At 38.4% G+C, this 17838-nt stretch overlaps 2 protein-coding genes across 4 annotated transcripts in view; both read left to right on the top strand.

Annotated features, from left to right (window-relative positions):
• The first annotated feature begins 663 nt into the window (after positions 1-663).
• Positions 664-8147, top strand: clic5a (chloride intracellular channel 5a). Of its 2 annotated transcripts, none has more exons than XM_044109995.1 (6): positions 664-1537; positions 4939-5048; positions 5521-5646; positions 5717-5823; positions 6181-6362; positions 6439-8147. In XM_044109995.1, exons 1-6 carry the CDS (start codon positions 761-763, stop codon positions 6601-6603), a joined length of 1467 nt encoding a protein of 488 aa, XP_043965930.1. In that variant the 5' UTR covers positions 664-760; the 3' UTR covers positions 6604-8147. The 2 variants fall into 2 exon arrangements, with proteins under 2 accessions (XP_043965930.1, XP_043965929.1); XM_044109994.1 differs by lacking the exon at positions 664-1537 and adding an exon at positions 3479-3702.
• A 955-nt stretch (positions 8148-9102) lies between these two features.
• Positions 9103-17838, top strand: part of mgat5 (alpha-1,6-mannosylglycoprotein 6-beta-N-acetylglucosaminyltransferase) — a 42812-nt gene continuing 34076 nt past the window's right edge. Inside the window, exons 1-2 of one of the 2 annotated variants that reach the window (XM_044109983.1) lie at positions 9103-9260; positions 16838-17290. In XM_044109983.1, the coding sequence (XP_043965918.1) occupies positions 17050-17290 (241 nt within the window). In that variant the 5' untranslated portion in view covers positions 9103-9260; positions 16838-17049. Of the gene's footprint in view, positions 9261-14289; positions 14506-16837; positions 17291-17838 lie in introns of those variants that run through there. The other variant, XM_044109984.1, reaches the window with a different exon arrangement.

The raw sequence follows: 17838 nt of genomic DNA, 5'->3' as shown, positions 1-17838 counted from the left end.
TTGCAGAAAAGTAACTCCGACATTTTCTCTGCTTAAACTAAAACTAAAGTGGCTCGAACTGTAGAAAATTGGCACAAAGCTGTACACATCCTAATAACATCACACATTTATGGATTTGCAAAACATATTAGTTTTATTTTGTAGACGGAAGAGACTTACTTGAAGAAAATTGACACTTTACGCAACCAAACAGCGTAGATTTCAACAACAGAGTAGTTTTTCTACGTAGTTTGAAAAGAAAAAGCTAAATTTGCACAATTTACTAATATTTTCTTTTTACTACTTTTACATTCATGATGTTTCGGCTTAGGAAAGCATCCCCTCAGCATGATGCTGCAATCACCATGTTTTATCAAGGGGATAGTGTGGTTAGAAAGATGTGGACTCAAGGGTTTTTTTCCAGAGCTCCTTCATCCACCAGCAGCTGTCTTGTTAGCTTTTCCCACATGAGTTACAGATCTCTGCAGCTCTTCCAGAGTCACCGATGGCTTCTTGGCCGCTACAGAAACCATAATGGCAGGTCACAAAATGTTACATATTTGGGATCTCTGTAGATTGATTGTCCTTCTATTTTGAAACAGTTTTATGTTAATGGTGCTCCTGATTATGTCAGGTAAGATAACAGACCTCTTTCATTGGGATTGCCTTAAGCCATGCCTGTCCAAAGTCCTGGGTTGCTCTTCGATAAGATAGTCCCACACAGAATAACAGCACCTCTACTATACCCTGACTCTCAGACTGTTTGACTTGTTCAACCAGGATGGATCCCTTCAACGAGAATATCTATGAAAGACCAGAAAATGGGAGCAGTGAGTCTGAGCCAGAGCACTCTTACCAGAATCAGTCATTAGGTATGTATGACTTCACCAACCCGGTCAACCAGCCAGAGCAAACCTATCAGAACCAATCAGATGGTACCTATGAGGTGGTCAGTGAGGCAATTTATGAAGAACCTTCAAAAGTAGAGCACTCCTACCAGATTCGATCGAATGGTACATATGAAGAGGCCAATGTGGCAACTTATGAAGAACCTTCAGAAGTAGAGCACTCCTACCAGAATCAGTCTTCAGGTATCTATGAAATGCTCAATGAAGAACCAGCAGATCAGACTCCAGTGTACAACAACACCAGAGCTGCTGAAGATGGAGCATCGACTAGAAAGTCTCCGTCCCCAGAGCAGCCTCCTGCAGAGGAGAGACAAGGCAGTTCATCTTCAATCTCATCCTCCTCATCCTCATCCTCATCACACCCCGAAACCAAAAACAAAGAGGAGATGCAGAATCACGAAACGGGTGAGATGGAAGAAGAGGAAGAAAAACAGAGCCAGGATGAGGAAATAGAAGCAAAGGAAGGGAGGGAGGTGGTGGGAGAGGAAAGCATCCCCAACATGAAGTGGGATGTGGGGTCTCCAGAGATGGAAGTGGAGAGGAAGCGGTTACAGGACAGAGCTTCTTCATCTTCTTCTTCATCGTCATCGGCCTCTAAGAAGGAGCCCGTGAATGAGGAAGATGCACCAAAAATCTGCCTTTTTGCAAGGGTAAGAAAGAAATTTTGGTTGTATACACAGACACAAATCTATAGGTTACTCAAACAATCAATTTGTTCTAGAGTTTTTAGAAGAAAAACACTAAGCAGCAGATTTACAAGGTCAAATTCCTCATATCTCTGTGTGCAAATACTCATTGAATGCGATAAGTCTAAACCTGCCTAGACGTCACATACCGTTGATTGGACCCTTTAATCATCACGCCGTCATGCAAAGTCATTGCTGTGTTTGTGTTGTGGGGAGGAGTGAGACATTACTCTGTTTCTAAATATAAGTAAAGTTGAGCTGACAAGAATGTTCAGACTCAGAGGTCAAAGGGTTCCAGGGCAGTTCCTTCCACTCGGCCTTGGGAATACAAGTTGTCTATCCGTCCAGCAACAACTGCATCGTACATGCAGAGTCAATTATTACATAATCCGCAGATTCCACTCTAAAGTCCAGCTGCAGTGGAAAAGTGTTATACTGTGACATGAATTATGGCAAGATAGCTGAGAGGACATTGTGGTTGGACCAATGTCAGCTGTAGGAAGCATTAAAAGAACTTTCTCACACATCTAATAGATAGGTAATCTCTGGTTGGATAAACAACACTTAATTAGTTGACAACTATTATTAATTAAAGATTACCTGATATCAACAAGTAATAACTTTATAAGCTATGATGATCAAACTGGAGTTTTATCCCAATAATTAATGACTAGCTAACAATTTAGCACTAGCTAAAGACTTAGCATTAGCACTTAGCACAAACACGCTGCTGTTGAGAATTTAGATGCATATTAAGTAAGCTACATGTTGGTAAATTTCTCTATTTAAGTATGTAATAGAACAAGTGTAAATGAGATGCTTCCAGACCATTTATACGTTTTGGATGATTTTTAATTCGCGTCCAAACATCAGACAACAAACACTTTATCAGAGTATTACACTTTTTTGTTTTCGGTTGAAACAGACTGCACCTGGGCATTTCAGCAAGATAATTTTCTGTAGGGGCTGAGGTCGTTGGACTTTGTGCAAAAATATATATATTCCACATTAAAGGATTATAATGTTTCATGCTTCCATCTATTCTATCAGAGCCTTGATTAATTATTAAAGTCAATTTTCAGTTAGTGTTACTGATAAATCTATCCAAAAAAACAATCTCATGATAAACTGTGATAAAGATGGTAAATAACCTAAACTTGATTATTATTTTTAGGGACCGTTGGAGAAACTGGGTTGTTAATAGCTAATAGAAACATATTCAAGTTGTTGTTTTGAATCTGACATCCAATTTAAATATCTTTAAGCTATTTCAGAATAATAATAAAAAACTTATTTACTGTACTTCTGTCATTGTTTTTACTTTCTAATAAACTAGTGTGATTACAAATTCATCACCCACAGTTCTTCAAAATAAGAAAGATTCCTAGTTGTGTAATTGAAAAACTTCCTTTCTTTCAAGGAAAACATTTCATCTTACCAAAGTTAAAATAATTCAAAACAGTCTCGTTATTTTTTTCTGGGGATTCTGCTAATTCTGAAAACAACTGGTTGCACCAGATGTATGATTTTATTTTCAAAAACCTTGATGATACAACAAGATATATGGCTGTAAACTGAGCTGGACTTGGATGCTTCAGTTGAAATGTTTCTGTTTCATCAAGCTGCTAGTTAATGCCAAGTAAGCCCCAGACAGCGTATGATTCTTAGAAGGTGACTCTCAGTGATTCAGTCACACAGCTATGACTCAAAACTGCACAACTGGAAAAAGTGGATCCCTCTTTCCTCTCCACGTCTCTCCCCAGGCTAGTTTGCCAACATGAGGTTATTTTTGCCTTACAGTGTCACGCCTTGCAGCTGAAGCCCAGGGTACAAACTGCACCCCTACACACTGACCCGTCCCACCACACACTCTCTCTTCCCTTGTCACACTCCCTGGCATTCGTCCCCAGCTGATCCTCTCACAGAGCTGCCATGGGACAGAGCAGACCGCTCCGAATGGACCTGGATTAGAGTGCTGAAAATTGATACTGCCAACAATTGCACAGGGGGAAAAAAAAGTTAATTTTTTTTAACTGTGATATCCAAACAAGAAAGGCGGGTTTTTCTTGACCATGACGGATTCTGTAACGGAGGAAGAGAAGGACCCTGATATTGAATTATTTGTTAAGGTGGGCACTTTCTGAATAATATTTTTTATGCACACAAAAGAGAAAAGAAAAAACACCAAGAAATAGTTGCATTTTTGTGTATTAAAAGTAAGTTTATAGCAACTAAAACAAGCGATCAGCAGTGTGTTTTGTCCAGATCCTTTAAGAGCGTGCATGCCATGTTGCTGTTGCTGTTGGGTGCTGATTTTCCATGTGTTAACCTGACACCGACCTGCATCCGTGTATTGACAATCTCCTTCTTTCTCTGCCCCACTGAATTATTACTGGACTCTTTTCAGCATCGAGAGTAAAACCTTTGAATAGGTTCAAAATATGACCCGGTTAATGTCAGAATGATTTAACTTTCTGTCTGTTGCACAGAAATCTTCTTTGTTTGTAACTACAGATAATAAATGTTGAGGCGTTTTCAACATCAGATCTGTTGAGGAATGTGCCTTTAAATATTCAAATATGGCTAAATATTGGCTCAATCACAGTTATCTGAAACTCTTGAAAATTTTCTTTTATTGATGTCAAGCTATCATGTTTTTTAGCCTTTAGCAGCTCTTTGTTGATTACTTTAAATGTTTTGCGTAATAAAGTTGATTTTACACAAACAGATGTGTATCTGATTTAAATAGTCTATTATTTTTGCTAATCTGTTTAAAATGGGAGTTATATAAGCTAGGTCTCTGCTTCATTACGCAAAGTAAACAATATTTAAGCATAACAGAAGAAAACGTGGGGCATTTTCTTGGGCTTACACACGTATAATGATAGGACAAAAACTGATTTCAGTGGCTAAAGTGCTTAGCATGCTGCTAGCGTGTTTAAACCAGAGGTTCAAATGAGCAGTGAGGCGGTTAATGGAAGCTGTGTGGATTATTCATGAAGGACCTTGTATCTCATTACATTACAGTGTCCAGTTGCAGACACACAAACAATCCCAGCACATGTGAACTGAAGACACCTTTTACAAAATTTCCAGATTACTGTTGAATGTGGAGCAAGACAGAAATTTCCAGACAGGGCTTTGTTACGTCAGATGAATCCAGACACTGCATCGTTCTTGAATTAATTGGACTAGATTTGAGGATTTTGAAGGGTGTCTCAAAATATTTGGTAATTTATAAACTAACTAACCTTTAAGAATCTCTTTAGTAACCCACATAAGAAAAATATTCAGTTTCAAATGTTGTTCTTCTGTTGTTTTGCATTAATGTGTGTGCATGTGTGTGTTTGTGTGTGTGTTTGCAGGCTGGGAGTGACGGGGAGAGCATCGGAAACTGTCCTTTCTCCCAACGTCTCTTCATGATCCTTTGGCTGAAGGGAGTAGTCTTTAATGTCACTACCGTCGATTTAAAAAGGTGAACATGTCAGTTTCTACAGTGAATGTTTGGAGTTAATCATCAGAAAACCATTTGCTAACATCTGGAGCTGCCATGCGAAGCTCATGCACATCTGGAGATCCGAGAAGTGAATCGGTGACATAATTTCCTGCAATGAATTGCCAGTCACATCAGGGACTTTGACTCAAGACTCTTAATGAGTCATTAAATGTTAGAAAATAGAGTTAAATGTCTTGTATTGCTTCCTTTGCTGTCAAGTCGATTAAATTAATTAATTGAAATTTATTGCTATGAGGTTTGGTGCTTTGTCACGTTGTATCACAAATGTCTGTGGTTTTATTTGGAATTTTGTAAATTAGACCAACCCAAATAAACTTATAATCTGGAAGTGCAAAGAAGATTTAATTTATTTTCTTTTACAAATAAAAATCTGAAAGTGTGATGTGCATTTTTGTCAAATGTCCTGACTAAATTGTTTATTTTTGATCAGGAAACCAGCTGATCTTCACAACCTCGCCCCAGGAACACATCCGCCATTCCTTACCTTCGAGGGGAACGTTCTCACAGACGTCAACAAGATAGAAGAGTACCTGGAGGAGATGCTGGGTCCACCCAAGTAGGCATCACAAACTTAAACGTTAAATGGGAACAAACAGCATCCTGACTGCTAAACATCTGCCGCTCAGGTATCCCAGACTTGCAACAAAGAACCGTGAATCCAATGTTGCAGGAAATGACATCTTTGCCAGGTTCTCAGCTTATGTCAAAAACACAAGACCGGAGAAAAATCGCTGTGAGTACACCAGTTATGCTGAACCTAACAATGGTCAATAAGAATATGTAAAATCTTGACAGGATTCCAAAAACACCCCTCTTACAATTCAAGGTTTTCCAAAAAACTAAGAACTTTTAAGAACTTTTTTCACCTGGAGTGTGACAAACACTGACAGAAAAGTAAAAAGTAAAAATGCAAACCTTTGTTGAATACTGTTATCTTGCTAGTAGTTTGTTGACATCCTGGATAATGACTCAGACAGACAATTATGATTCATTCAGATAAATAGTAAAACAATATTCTGTCATACTGAAGCTGGAAAAAAAGTTTGGAAATTGTCTTACATTGTGTTACCGTTTGCTTTCTGTGTTTAAGCTTTGGAGAAAAGTCTGAACAAAGCCTTGGCGAAACTGGACGAGTATTTAATGAGGCCAATTCCTGATGAGGTTCAATCTGGACGGCACAGCGGCGAAGGCCCGTCCACCCGCAAATATCTAGACGGCGATGAACTGACACTTGCTGACTGCAACCTTCTACCCAAGCTCCATGTTGTTAAGGTGAACTGCCGTCTCCGTTTATCTCCATTCCCATCATCTCCAAATCCTGCTTGCTTTAATTATTTGCTTTTGACAGGTGGTTGCAAAGAAATATAGAAACTATGACGTCCCTTCTGAATTCAAAGGGGTGTGGCGTTACCTTGACAACGCCTACAAGCGAGACGAGTTCACTAACACATGTGCAGCAGATGTGGAGATCGAGCTAGCCTACCAGGCTGTGGCCAAGAGGCTGGAAAAATGAAGCAACAGCTAATGACTTCCAGTTGTAAAGAAAATTACATCTGCTCCTTACATGGAATTTAACATTTCCACTGCTTATTTGTAAATATATCTCAAACTAGTAGTTTATCTCAGTCAAAATATGTATTAAAACAAGAACAAGAGAACTTAACATATTCACAACACATGTAGCCAATGATACTAGCATCTAGGTAACATCTAAATGTTCATAAAAATTATAACATAGCATTGGAAGCTAATGAATATTTTTTAACAATACATGGATTTTTAGTGATTTTTCTTCAAAAATAAAGAATATGTGAACAATTATTTTCAAACAGCATACAGAACAGAAACTAATATAATTAGCTATCTTGCTAATGCTAACATAACATTAGCATTTAAGCTGAGTGGATAGCTAAGAATAAATATTATTTTTAAGCAATTTTCAAAAATCCCCCAGATATTTTATTGCATTAACTTATTATTATTTAATTTCCCCTTGGGATCAATAAAGTATTTTTTTATTTATTTGAATTTGAAATATTTGCTAAAGCCAGAATAATTATAAATAATATATTTTTTAAAACGTTCACAAACATTTGACTGGTGACTAGTGAGGGCCTGGTGCACTTCACATAATACATGGTATCATAAAAAAAGAACATTTTGTGGATTATTTTCAGCAGAAATATGTGTGGACTGTTCACTTTTTTTAACAAAGCAAAGGTAAATGTGGCAAAGTGCTAAATATTTTAGAAATCTTTTATCAAAATTAAAACGATAAAAGCCAAAAACATTTGATCAGGAGTTTAGTAATCTCTTTAGGAAACAAGATCAGTGAAAACGACATTATCTCTATTTAGAACTGGACAGCTTTCAGTAGCTTATTAGCGGATTAGCTCCCTTTATTGTGTGATAATTTAGAAAAAAAAATGTAAATATGTGTTTAAGTCAAAGTAGTGGAAGCTATGGTAGCTTTGCTAACCTATTACATGTTCTTTACCCTATTTTCCATTTAGTTAGAACCACTCACTACAGTTACAGCTCATGCTGATACCCTTATCTCAAAATGTCAGATGGACTTTCATCATTCTCTATCACCATTTTGAAACAACGACTACACTGTTAATGTATTAAGAAGAAGAAGAAGATTATAAAATGAATGAAGCTTTTGAATATAATCTGTCTTGTCATTTAAATAGATTTAAGATTTAGAGCGCAGTGTATTCTGGTATTCTGGTAGTGATGTATTCTGATATCAAGTGCCTTAGTGGGAAACAAGCTCACCTCTACTGTACCTTCAGCTTTTTATATCTGTACAGTACATTTTATGTGTTTTTAATTTATTCAGAATGACTTTCAACATTGGATTTATCATAATCTATAGAGCTGTGCGATAACTAAATAAATTATGAGGTATAGCTTAAGGTTTTGAAATAGATATTATTTAAATGAATCATGAGATTCTTCTGTATTCACGTTCTTTCTAATGATTAGAATTGTGAACCTGCTTTGTTTACTATTCTCCTTATTTAGGTAATAAAACTATTTTTTCACAATGGGCATGAGGTTTTTTATTATTATTATTATTATTATTATTATTATTATTATTATTATTATTATTATTATTATTATTATTATTATTATTATTATTATTATTATTATTATTATTATTATTATTATCATCATCATTTTTGTTGTTGTTGTGTTGTGTAGATAATAAGTGAGAGAGGGAGAGAAACAGAGAGAGAAACTATGTAGACTTCACTTTATTTTATTTTCGTTTTTCAACTTACATTTACAAAACATATCTTTAAAGGTTGCATAAAGTCGCATTATTTATTTATTTATTTTTTATTTCAGGGGAATTGCTGAGTCACAAGTTCTGTAAACCATGATGAGAAATAACAAAGACCAGTGCCGTAAAATGTGACAGCATTGTTTATTGTTTAACAAACAGCAGTACCGGCAGATGGCCAGCAGATGGCAGTAAACACAAAGTGTTTGTCTTTCCCTGCAGAAACTCTATTAGGGATCGTCTTGCATTTACATATCAAAAAAGAAATACAATCTCGCTTTGTTCTGTCTTTAAGGTCCATGCTGTACATTTTATGACTTCAAAAAATCATTTATTTTAAATGAATTATAAATAATACATTTTAAAATACATTTCAAAATCCCAGAAAAGTGAAAGAACATTATCTACTATTTTGATAAATTACTGATTTGGCACTAAGATTAAATAATATTGAACATCTTTTCACACTGGTCAGGATTTTGTGATTGTTTTTGTGTTTTTGGAAGTACTGGGGTTGTACTTTTGGCAATAAAAATCACAGATTTGGTTATGCTAATTTATACATATTTGTAAGGAGATGTTATGATATTTGACCCTCGGGCCTTGAGCTGGACATATATGGAGTATACTATAGTATAGATGTGTTTTACGTTTTTTGTGGGGGGCTGATAAAACTCAGACGGTCCCTAACTCTGTGATTGGGCAGAGAGAACACAGGTGGGAGGGGGAACCAGTACACTGAGCCTGCCTGAGATCCAATCTCCCCAGACCGCTCAACACGCACGGACGTGTTCTCCCTGTTCCTCTCTGATCTTTTAACTCTCCCTCCTTCCTTTCTAGCAACACCAAGGCGGTTGTGGATGGATTTATTTCAAAAGGTAAGCTTTTTTTTGTCAGCTGAAAGCCGTGGCGAGCATTGTTGTGGTATTTTGTTTTAGTCCCGGCTGCTGCTGGTGTTAAAGGAGACGCAGTGTTTTAGCCACGCGCGTGAGCTCGGGAGTGGGCGACTTGTCATTGCGGTGATGCGTGTTTTGTTGGTGGTCGACCGAGACGACACAAAACAGCAAGCCTGCTGTAGCTGGAACCCGTACTAGCTCAAATTTGTGGAGTATATGAGGAGAAATGGGGCGGTGAAATGAACAAAGTAGCTAACGGTTATTTAGCCATTTATGGAATGAGGACGTAAGTCGTTGCGGCGAGCTTGGGGTCCCATTGTTACGAGTCTTAGCTTAACATCAAACTACAATAACGTTAAAAACACACTGGCGGCGCAAGGTACAGAGTGTTTAATTATAACTGAATGCTCTGACTGTTTCAGGCAATGTGGTTTTCACACCAGCAGTCTGTAATTCACAACAAGTGCTCGAAGCTGCGTTTTTGAGCAGCTCCACCTGTGTTTGAAAGGTTTTCAACAAACTGGTGGAGATGGGATCGTTAACATGTAGCTGTGCCTGAAAGGCGACCTTCCTGTTCCCGTATCGTTGCTTACTTCCTTGTGTGCTGGGAGGACTTTGAACAGACAGCAGCCGCTTCGCCTGGTTCTGCTGAAACCAGAAAGAGGGGTTGTGTTGGTCCTTGAGTTGATGTTGCTTTTTCTTCATGCTTTGGAAATCAGATCGTTTAATAAATGGTTTTTATTTGTCTCAAAGCCGGCCTAAGGGTTAGGCGAACTTTGCTGCTGCTGGAGACGTTTATAAAACTTAACATATTCCAGGAGCATTTTTTTCTATTTGATATACAAAAAAATGCTATCTCAATTCGCTAAATGGTTGTTACATTAAGTAATGCATAAATTAATGGATATCTTTATATTTAGTAGCTGTAATGTCTTTTGTTTTTCTCATACAAAGCATGACCTTTTTCTCCAATTAAAAATAAACAGCAAAATTTTACACTTTTTGCCATTTTCTTTTTAGTTAGCAAACATCCCTTAGAAATAGTTAAAACATCAAAATTCTGATTTGATATTAACATATCTTAAAGAAATTTACTGATCTGGAAATTTTGCTGCCAATCTCAAATAGTAATAATTATTATTAAAGACTTATTTAAATGTACATTGTGATAGCATTTTAAACTAGCTTCAAAACATTTGCCTCTTTGAAGTCAGACACACTTTTTGGAAGGCTGCATTTTTTTGCACTTTTGCATCCTGGGGATACATTTGCCAGATAGTTATGTGATTATGTTAATTTTTGTCCATTTGAGAACAAGCAAGCCTAATTAGTAAAATAACTCGTTTTCAAAGGTGCAGTAACTGTCAGATTGAGTAATTTGGCTCATTGCAGAAGCACTTAGCAAACCAGTTCAGCCATGTTTGTATCTTTTTGTAATCAGGATGACATAATGAGTTGTTTATAAGACATTATGATGGAGGATTGTTAAGCTATTTGCATTGTTTAATGCGAGATTCTCGACTGTATACATTGTAAGCTAATACTGACTGTCCAGAGGTGAGCCTTGGACTGACCTGACTTTATAAAGAGCTCTTTCAGCTGTTATTTTTTTTTTTATTTGCCGGGGCCTTGGGATTATAAATCCTGCAGAAAAGGAGCTTTGCTTCGGTGGCATGCTTCACTGGCAAGGAATCGTTTGAGGGGTGTTGGTGCGAGAGGGGTGGGCTCTGGTTGAGAGCCAGCGGAGGGTTTGAAGACGGAGGGGAGCTGAGCTGTGGTGACGGAAAGTGAACGCGTTTGGCTCCCTGTGATTAAAGGGCTCCTGTTCTCTCTCCCTGAACAAGCAAACACATTCACACACAGGCAACACCTGCCTTTTCTTAAAGCGAAACTGTTCGGTATTTCCAAAACAAACATCTCCTCTATAAGGGATTAAAATTTTAGTGCAAAGTTTCAGATTGTGTAGACGGGATACTGAGAGAGATCAAATCAGGAGGGAAAATTTGGGCCACATTCTCTCCCAACATCCAACTCTCGTGGGTGTTTTTTTCCATCGTCTGGTATGCATTTCACTTCTCTGAAAGTCATTCTAAAGTTGATTAAGCATTACCAGATGCTGGCATAATAGAAATCCATTTATTGTTTCTTCAGCACAATCTCACCAAAAAATCCAACTTTTAATTTGAGTACAGTGTGGAAAAAAAAAATGCAAAAATTGGCCCTAATTTCCTTTAATTTTGGGCGAAATGGACTTAAAGTTTTACCATGATATTTTGTGGTACTTTGTGATTATGATAAAAGTGGTGAGAGCTATTACTAACTCTTTTAGGGAACTGTAAGGCTGCGACCGTCAAAGAAATGACAGCCAGGGTTTCCCCCAGTGTATTACTGTGCCCACACCAGGCACAATAATACCTGGTTTATTTACTTAAGTATTTTTAAACTGTTTACATTTTTAAAGACTTTATTGTTTTCAAGACTTTATTGGTATTCAGGTGTTAATCTTCCAATCTTTCAGTAGCGCATAGTTATCAAGTTATATTTTCAAATTTTCTGTCAACTTTAAACAGTTTTTAACTGAAAAACAGTTTTTAACTGAATTGTGTTGATTTTTAAGTTGCTGTAACTTCTAAAGAAAATGATTACCTATCTCAACCAAGTTCCTCATGTCGCCAAGGATGGCGAGCAAAAGGTGAAAATAATCAATAAAGCTTGTTGATTGGGAGGAGCATCATGGAGTCTCTGTAGCAACATGCTGTTTGGTTGAGAGTCATGCCTGGACCGTCACAAATGTAACTTCATTGGGAATTTAATTGGAAATTTGTTGAAATGAAAAATTAACTTAAAAGAATATAGGATTTTGAATTAAAGGTTGGATTTTTTTTTTCCCAATGCAAAAGTTTTTTAGTACATTTTTTATCATATCTTGAGCAGCAAATTTGTAAATTTGTCCAGATGTATATTATAAGGTGGGCAGCTAGTTGCTGTAAAGCAGGTCCAGCAACTTCTTTCTCGCACCGTTGCTGCAAAACCAGCGCCCAGCTGCTCATCTTTCCTCCCTCCAAACCTCATTTTCCATGACGCCTTTGTATTTCTTCATGAATCTGGGTCGTTGAAAAGTGTCTGCTTTAATCTAAAGGTTAAAGTTTGAGTTATGTTTCAGATAATTACCTACAAATTGTTCCTGCTCCAAAATTCCCCACAATTACACTCTAATAGGAAAGAAGAGGATTCTGATTAAACACTCATTTCTGTCGCTCTGATTCTTGTTTGAAAATGTTTGCTGTATTTTTATTTTTGAATTTTTTTCTCTGTTACATTTAAAGGATTTATAGGATTTGAATCTGTATTAAGAATGAGGAGCAGAGGAAGGATTTGTTTGCTTTTAGGCAGAGTGTTTAGTATTAGTCCCAAAATGCAGGGGTTTAGCGATTTAGTGTAGTGAGGGGAAAAACCTCACTGGCCTTTTCGGTATCTGTGTATGTTTGTACTGTTGCATAACAGTCCCTGCCCCTAAATGCTGCCCTTAATTTATAGAAAAGCCACGTCAGCAAAAAATTATTTGCTCTAATGTGTTGAGACAACTCGCGATATGGGGACAGAAAAACCTTTTGTGGTGGTGACAGGAAAAGGGGGGTTGGATGCTGTGGCTAGCTTCAAAAGCTCATCTGCATGTCTGCGCCATGCTTTGTCTTTGAGCTAGTTGTGAACATGCAGGTTCTGTTCTGGGTGGTCTCGGTTTTGCATGTCCAGTTGTGTCTGGTTAGACTTGTTAGTCTGAAGATTCCTTATCTTTGCAGCACTGATGATCCAGAGGTACTTTATCGCTTGAAACTACTTCTATTTTACTTAAATTTCTGCTAAAATCTTAATTTTCTAAAGTTTGTTGTGGATTTTCTCTGATCTACACACATCCCCAGTAATGTTTGGATAAATGTCCCTTTGCTAGTTGCACCAGCTCTAACACATTTCTTCTGCAGCCCGTCAGGAACACGTCTGGCTGAATATTTGACCGGTGTTCTTGGCAGAGTTGATGGTTTATTTAAATTGCTTTGCATCTTTGCACAGACGTGTCTTTTGGGCTTTAGACTTTCGAGAGTGTTGAGGTTGGGGCCTTTCCAGACTCTAAATTTACGTTGATTTTCAAATCTGGAACACCAGATCCACTGTCTACAGTGAAGGTAGTTTGACTTTCCCAAGGATTCAGAAGGTTCTGCTCAGATATTTTTTAAAATATTTAAAGTCTGGGATTATTTAGTATTGGTTTCAAATAGGCCCAAGCTAATGATATAAACACCATTTTGCCATCTTTGTACAAACTCATATTTCTTATGAATTTTTGGGAATTAGAATAAAGAAATGAAACCAGTTTTCCACTCTTGATTCTCACTACTCGTCTGTTTTGCTGAAGACTGGGGAGATTGTTTTTATCGCCCCGCTTCAAAATTGCTGAGGCAATTCCTATTGTGAGGAGTCATTCAGGGAATCTGCCTCAGGGTGACAGTGGATGTGGTTTCATTTGCCACCCCTCTCCAGAAAAAGCTGTGCAACTTGTTCTAGATGTTGTTTATGAGGGTCAGGCTTACAAACCATTACTGTCACAATTCATTAAAAACCTGCTTGAATGCATCTGAGTATTTAGAACAGCGCTAAAGTTTGTTAGCTAAAAAAGACAAGGATGGTGTTTTGTACTTTTAAAGGGACAGTATTATGTAAAATCAACTTTTTTGAGCTTTGCATCATGATATAATGTTATGCACCCACCTTTTTCTTACAGTGAATACAGCGTGACTGGAAGTGACAGTTGGGTGGCAAAAAAGATAAGACGATAAGATAATAAATTTTTTAAATGAAAAGCTCATGTAAAGACAAATTGTCAGATATTCTTTTCTTTTTATGCTCTAGACATTGTGCTTAGCTCTATTTGGAGTGCCTAAAGGAAAATGATTCCTCTAGTTGAACATCTGCATGGTTGCGAGTGGATAAGGTGGAGGTAACTCGTCCCTCCAACTGCGTTGCAGCTGCTGATATCCAGTTACGACACCAGAAATGTGGCGAAGCTGCAGCACGGCCGGTTTCTCTGGAGGACCGGATGAATAATTAAGGAGCGGTGCTTATGTGAAGAAGTTCATTAAGATGCAGACTCACACCGGTCTCCATGGCAGCAGTGCCGCATCTCTATTGGGCCAACAACAACCCAAGCTGGCAAGGTGGCGATGTGGATGAGGTAGGAGGTTTCCCAGAATAAAGAAAGGATGTCCCTCTGTTATCGCTGCAATATCTCATTTGGTCATGAGATATGGAACTTAAAAAGTAATTAAATGTCTAAATTTGGGTGGTTGTCACCACCTCTTAGCTCTGCAGCCACCTGGGCATTACATTCCCAGAATCTATTTATATTTCAGGGTAAATGGATGCTTTTTCCAATGCTGATCAATAATAAATAAAGAACAATATGTCTGAGGCACATTTCTAGCGATTGTGTTCATGCAGCCAGCACTCAGAGAAAGGGTTTTATTTTTTTATTTTTTTCAGCTTGTTGCAATACTCTTTCATAATGCACTCCTGCTGTATGGAATATCCCCTGAACTCCACTTAAAAGGAAGTTATTTTCAGATGTGAATTAAATGAATGGAGACTATCTGGCTGGACTTAACAGGTAAGTATGCAACAGAAACGAGGGTGAAGGTTACATAGTCAGGACTCATGTGGAGCGATATTAAAGCTTAAGATTATTACAGAGTGATTTGGGGATATTGTTCACTCGTAATCCCAGTGACATTTTCATTAAGCCCTCACATCTGGGAAAAGCATCCTGGGAGTCACGATGGCTGCAGGTTAGACTGCTACTGTTCATCAGCAAGCATGCAGGAACCCTGTGAGAAATTAATCTGCATTGTTCCTGCTGCTTCTGTACTCTTGTCACAATCTGTGCCTGATATCGAATCTCGGCGCTCTCGGGATGTTCATCTTTCATCCTGTTTTGGCACTGCTGCTGTGATATCTATACTATAAACCCAACAGTTAAGTTTAAATTTCATTGCTTTTGTCCCCAGCAGAAGGAAATCCCTTTAGAGAGGGCCGGAGAACACTGAATCCCCCAGGCTTCAATCGTTCAATTGCTTTTTGTCTCTGCTCTTGAGCCTGCCGTTCAGTTCTTTCTACCAGCGTATCGTTGTTGCAAAGGATCATATCCTCTTCAACCTTAGCTGGCTGTCATTGTCACTTGGCTTGGCTTTTGCGTCGCTGGTCGGTAGATAAATTTAGACCCTCAATCAGAAAACGACGAAGGGCGGCCGAGACGGGAATTACGCATGTCCTCCTGTTCTCTAGAGATCAGAGCATAGCCTGGGTTTGAAAGGCTTCTTGATGAAAGTGGGAGGTTCTCTGTTGAGCAGGGAGGATGGATTTAAGCAATCCTGGAAGACAAGTCAGGTCTCTGAGAATCTGCCCGTAGTGTTGGCAAAAGAGAATAAGCATTGCATGATGTTGCATTGTACTGCAGATATTTTCTCTTTATCTTTGCCATGCAAACTGTGTAAAGCAGATACTGCTGTTTCTTATGTAATGTTTGCAGTAAATTCAGTGGACTTTGCTTCCAGCTTTCCTTGGCCTATTTATAAATCTGATTAATGGAAGGTAAAGATGAGCCGATAGCTCCCATCCTCCCAGAGATGATGATGCTCATGATGATGGTATGGACAGGCAAGAGAATAGTGCATCCGTTAGGGCGATTATTGCTCTGTCCCAGTTAGAAGCAAATTTATAGAGCATAAGAAAGATGCAGCTGAAAAGCACGGCTGCAGTAATCCCCTCCACACACTTAGCTGCCTTTTCAGAGACATCGGCTGAATGCAGATGAGAGAACATCTTGGATTTCTCTTTTTTATTTATTTTTTTGTCTTTGTTACATGGTTGAACAGTTTGCTATTTAGTTATTATTAGATGGCTGTAGCCAAAGGCGGCTATTTGGCTTTGCATCGACTGCCCAGGGGTGTCAGTTATGACTTGTTGAACTATTTAATAGGTTTAACAGTGCTATCGGCTAATTCACACACACACACACACACTGTCAGTGCTATGTTAATTTACTTAGCAGGAAATCCAATGGAACTTGTTTCTCTTCATTTTTTGCATTGAGTTTGTGGTGTTGTCACTGAGAACGATGAATTTAGATGATCAAAGTGTTTGTTTATTTTTGAGCTGACTATAAATTATCTCCATGTCGGTTTTTCTGTGTGTGTGCAGCTGCATCAATCACTAAGATCATACTGTCTGGATTAAATGAGGAAGTCGAAACAAAGACGAGTTTCTGAGAATTGAACTTTTTTTTTAAATGCTGCTTAAAATATCTGATCAGACAGATGTAGCTACTTGTTCCTAAGTCTCTCAACTGTTTTATTGTCACAATATACTTGTTTTAGCAGCCAATGAGTAAAGAAGTTGTCTTGTTATTCCAATCATCTATCGGTGGTTGTATTAGGGTAGAAGAGGTGAATACGCTCATCATCAGTGTTTAGCGAACTAACAAGCAGACCTGTCCTCTGATTTTCCTTCAGGAGGATGCAGCAAACCGTCTGAGATGTTACTGGGAGGCGATGATGGGCCAGTGAAGGTTGTAGTAGTTTGCAAACCCCCTGACACGGCCCCAGCAAACAGCTACGCTTATCGACACAACCATGCCGCCGCTGGCGTCCTGATCCTCCACTTCCTCCCCCCGACTTCCTGAATCTTTCTCCGGTCGCTTAAGACTCGCAGCAGACTGTCCAGCATGGCCTCGCCCTTCATGTGGAAGCTGTCCTCGCAGAAGCTCGGCTTCTTCTTAGTAAGTTTTGGCTTCATCTGGGGCATGATGCTGCTGCATTTCACCATCCAGCAACGGACCAGCCACGAGAACAGCGCCGTCCTGCGCCAGCAGATCCTGGATCTGAGCAAGCGCTACATCAAAGCGCTGGCAGAGGAGAACCAAAGTGTTATGGACGGCCCGTATGTTGGAACCATGACGGCTTACGGTGAGTCCTCGGCTTACTGTTTCACATGATCTGACTGACATGTTGCATCAGGCTAAAGTATTCATCTTTGAATTTAGAAACATGCAACTTTAGTTTAGACAAAATGTAGGAAAAGTTAATTGTTTCCTAGGCACTTGCATAGTTATTGTGCCCCCAGTATAGTCCTTTTTACCAAACTTTTCCAGATTTCAGTGACCCAAAGCTGCATGTTAAAATCTGCCAATACTTGAGAACGGAAGTATTTAACAAATGGCTTGTATTTAAGCAGCTAATATAATTTTATGTTTTAGTAAAAGATTCAGTTTTTAGATTTATCCACCTTCTGATCAAATAAGAAGATGTAGCGCTGGCCCAGCTGCACTGGAGTGTGACACTGTTTTAGAAAAGGTCTAGAAGACGCATCAATAACTTATTCATGCCATTAATAGACCTGTGTGACTCGATGGGAGTCTTCATTAGAAACCTGAGATTGGAATTGATTGCAGTCTAATTCCCAGAGAAACAACAGCATACAGTGAAGCTCCTGGAGATTAAATCAGCTCTCGCAG

Source organism: Gambusia affinis, linkage group LG24 (genome assembly GCF_019740435.1).
Source record: "Gambusia affinis linkage group LG24, SWU_Gaff_1.0, whole genome shotgun sequence".
In the NCBI taxonomy this organism is placed as follows: domain Eukaryota; kingdom Metazoa; phylum Chordata; class Actinopteri; order Cyprinodontiformes; family Poeciliidae; genus Gambusia; species Gambusia affinis.
The sequence above is the reverse complement of the archived record's forward strand: the minus strand, read 5'-3'. Positions and strand labels throughout refer to the sequence as shown.

Excerpts from the sequence above, each read along its gene's own strand:
- clic5a (XM_044109995.1), top strand. The coding sequence starts at position 761 with ATGGATCCCTTCAACGAGAATATCTATGAAAGACCAGAAAATGGGAGC. Across the intron at positions 1,538-4,938 it reads AAATCTGCCTTTTTGCAAGG|GCTGGGAGTGACGGGGAGAG; the intron begins GTAAGAAAGAAA and ends GTGTGTTTGCAG. Across the intron at positions 5,647-5,716 it reads GAGATGCTGGGTCCACCCAA|GTATCCCAGACTTGCAACAA; the intron begins GTAGGCATCACA and ends TCTGCCGCTCAG.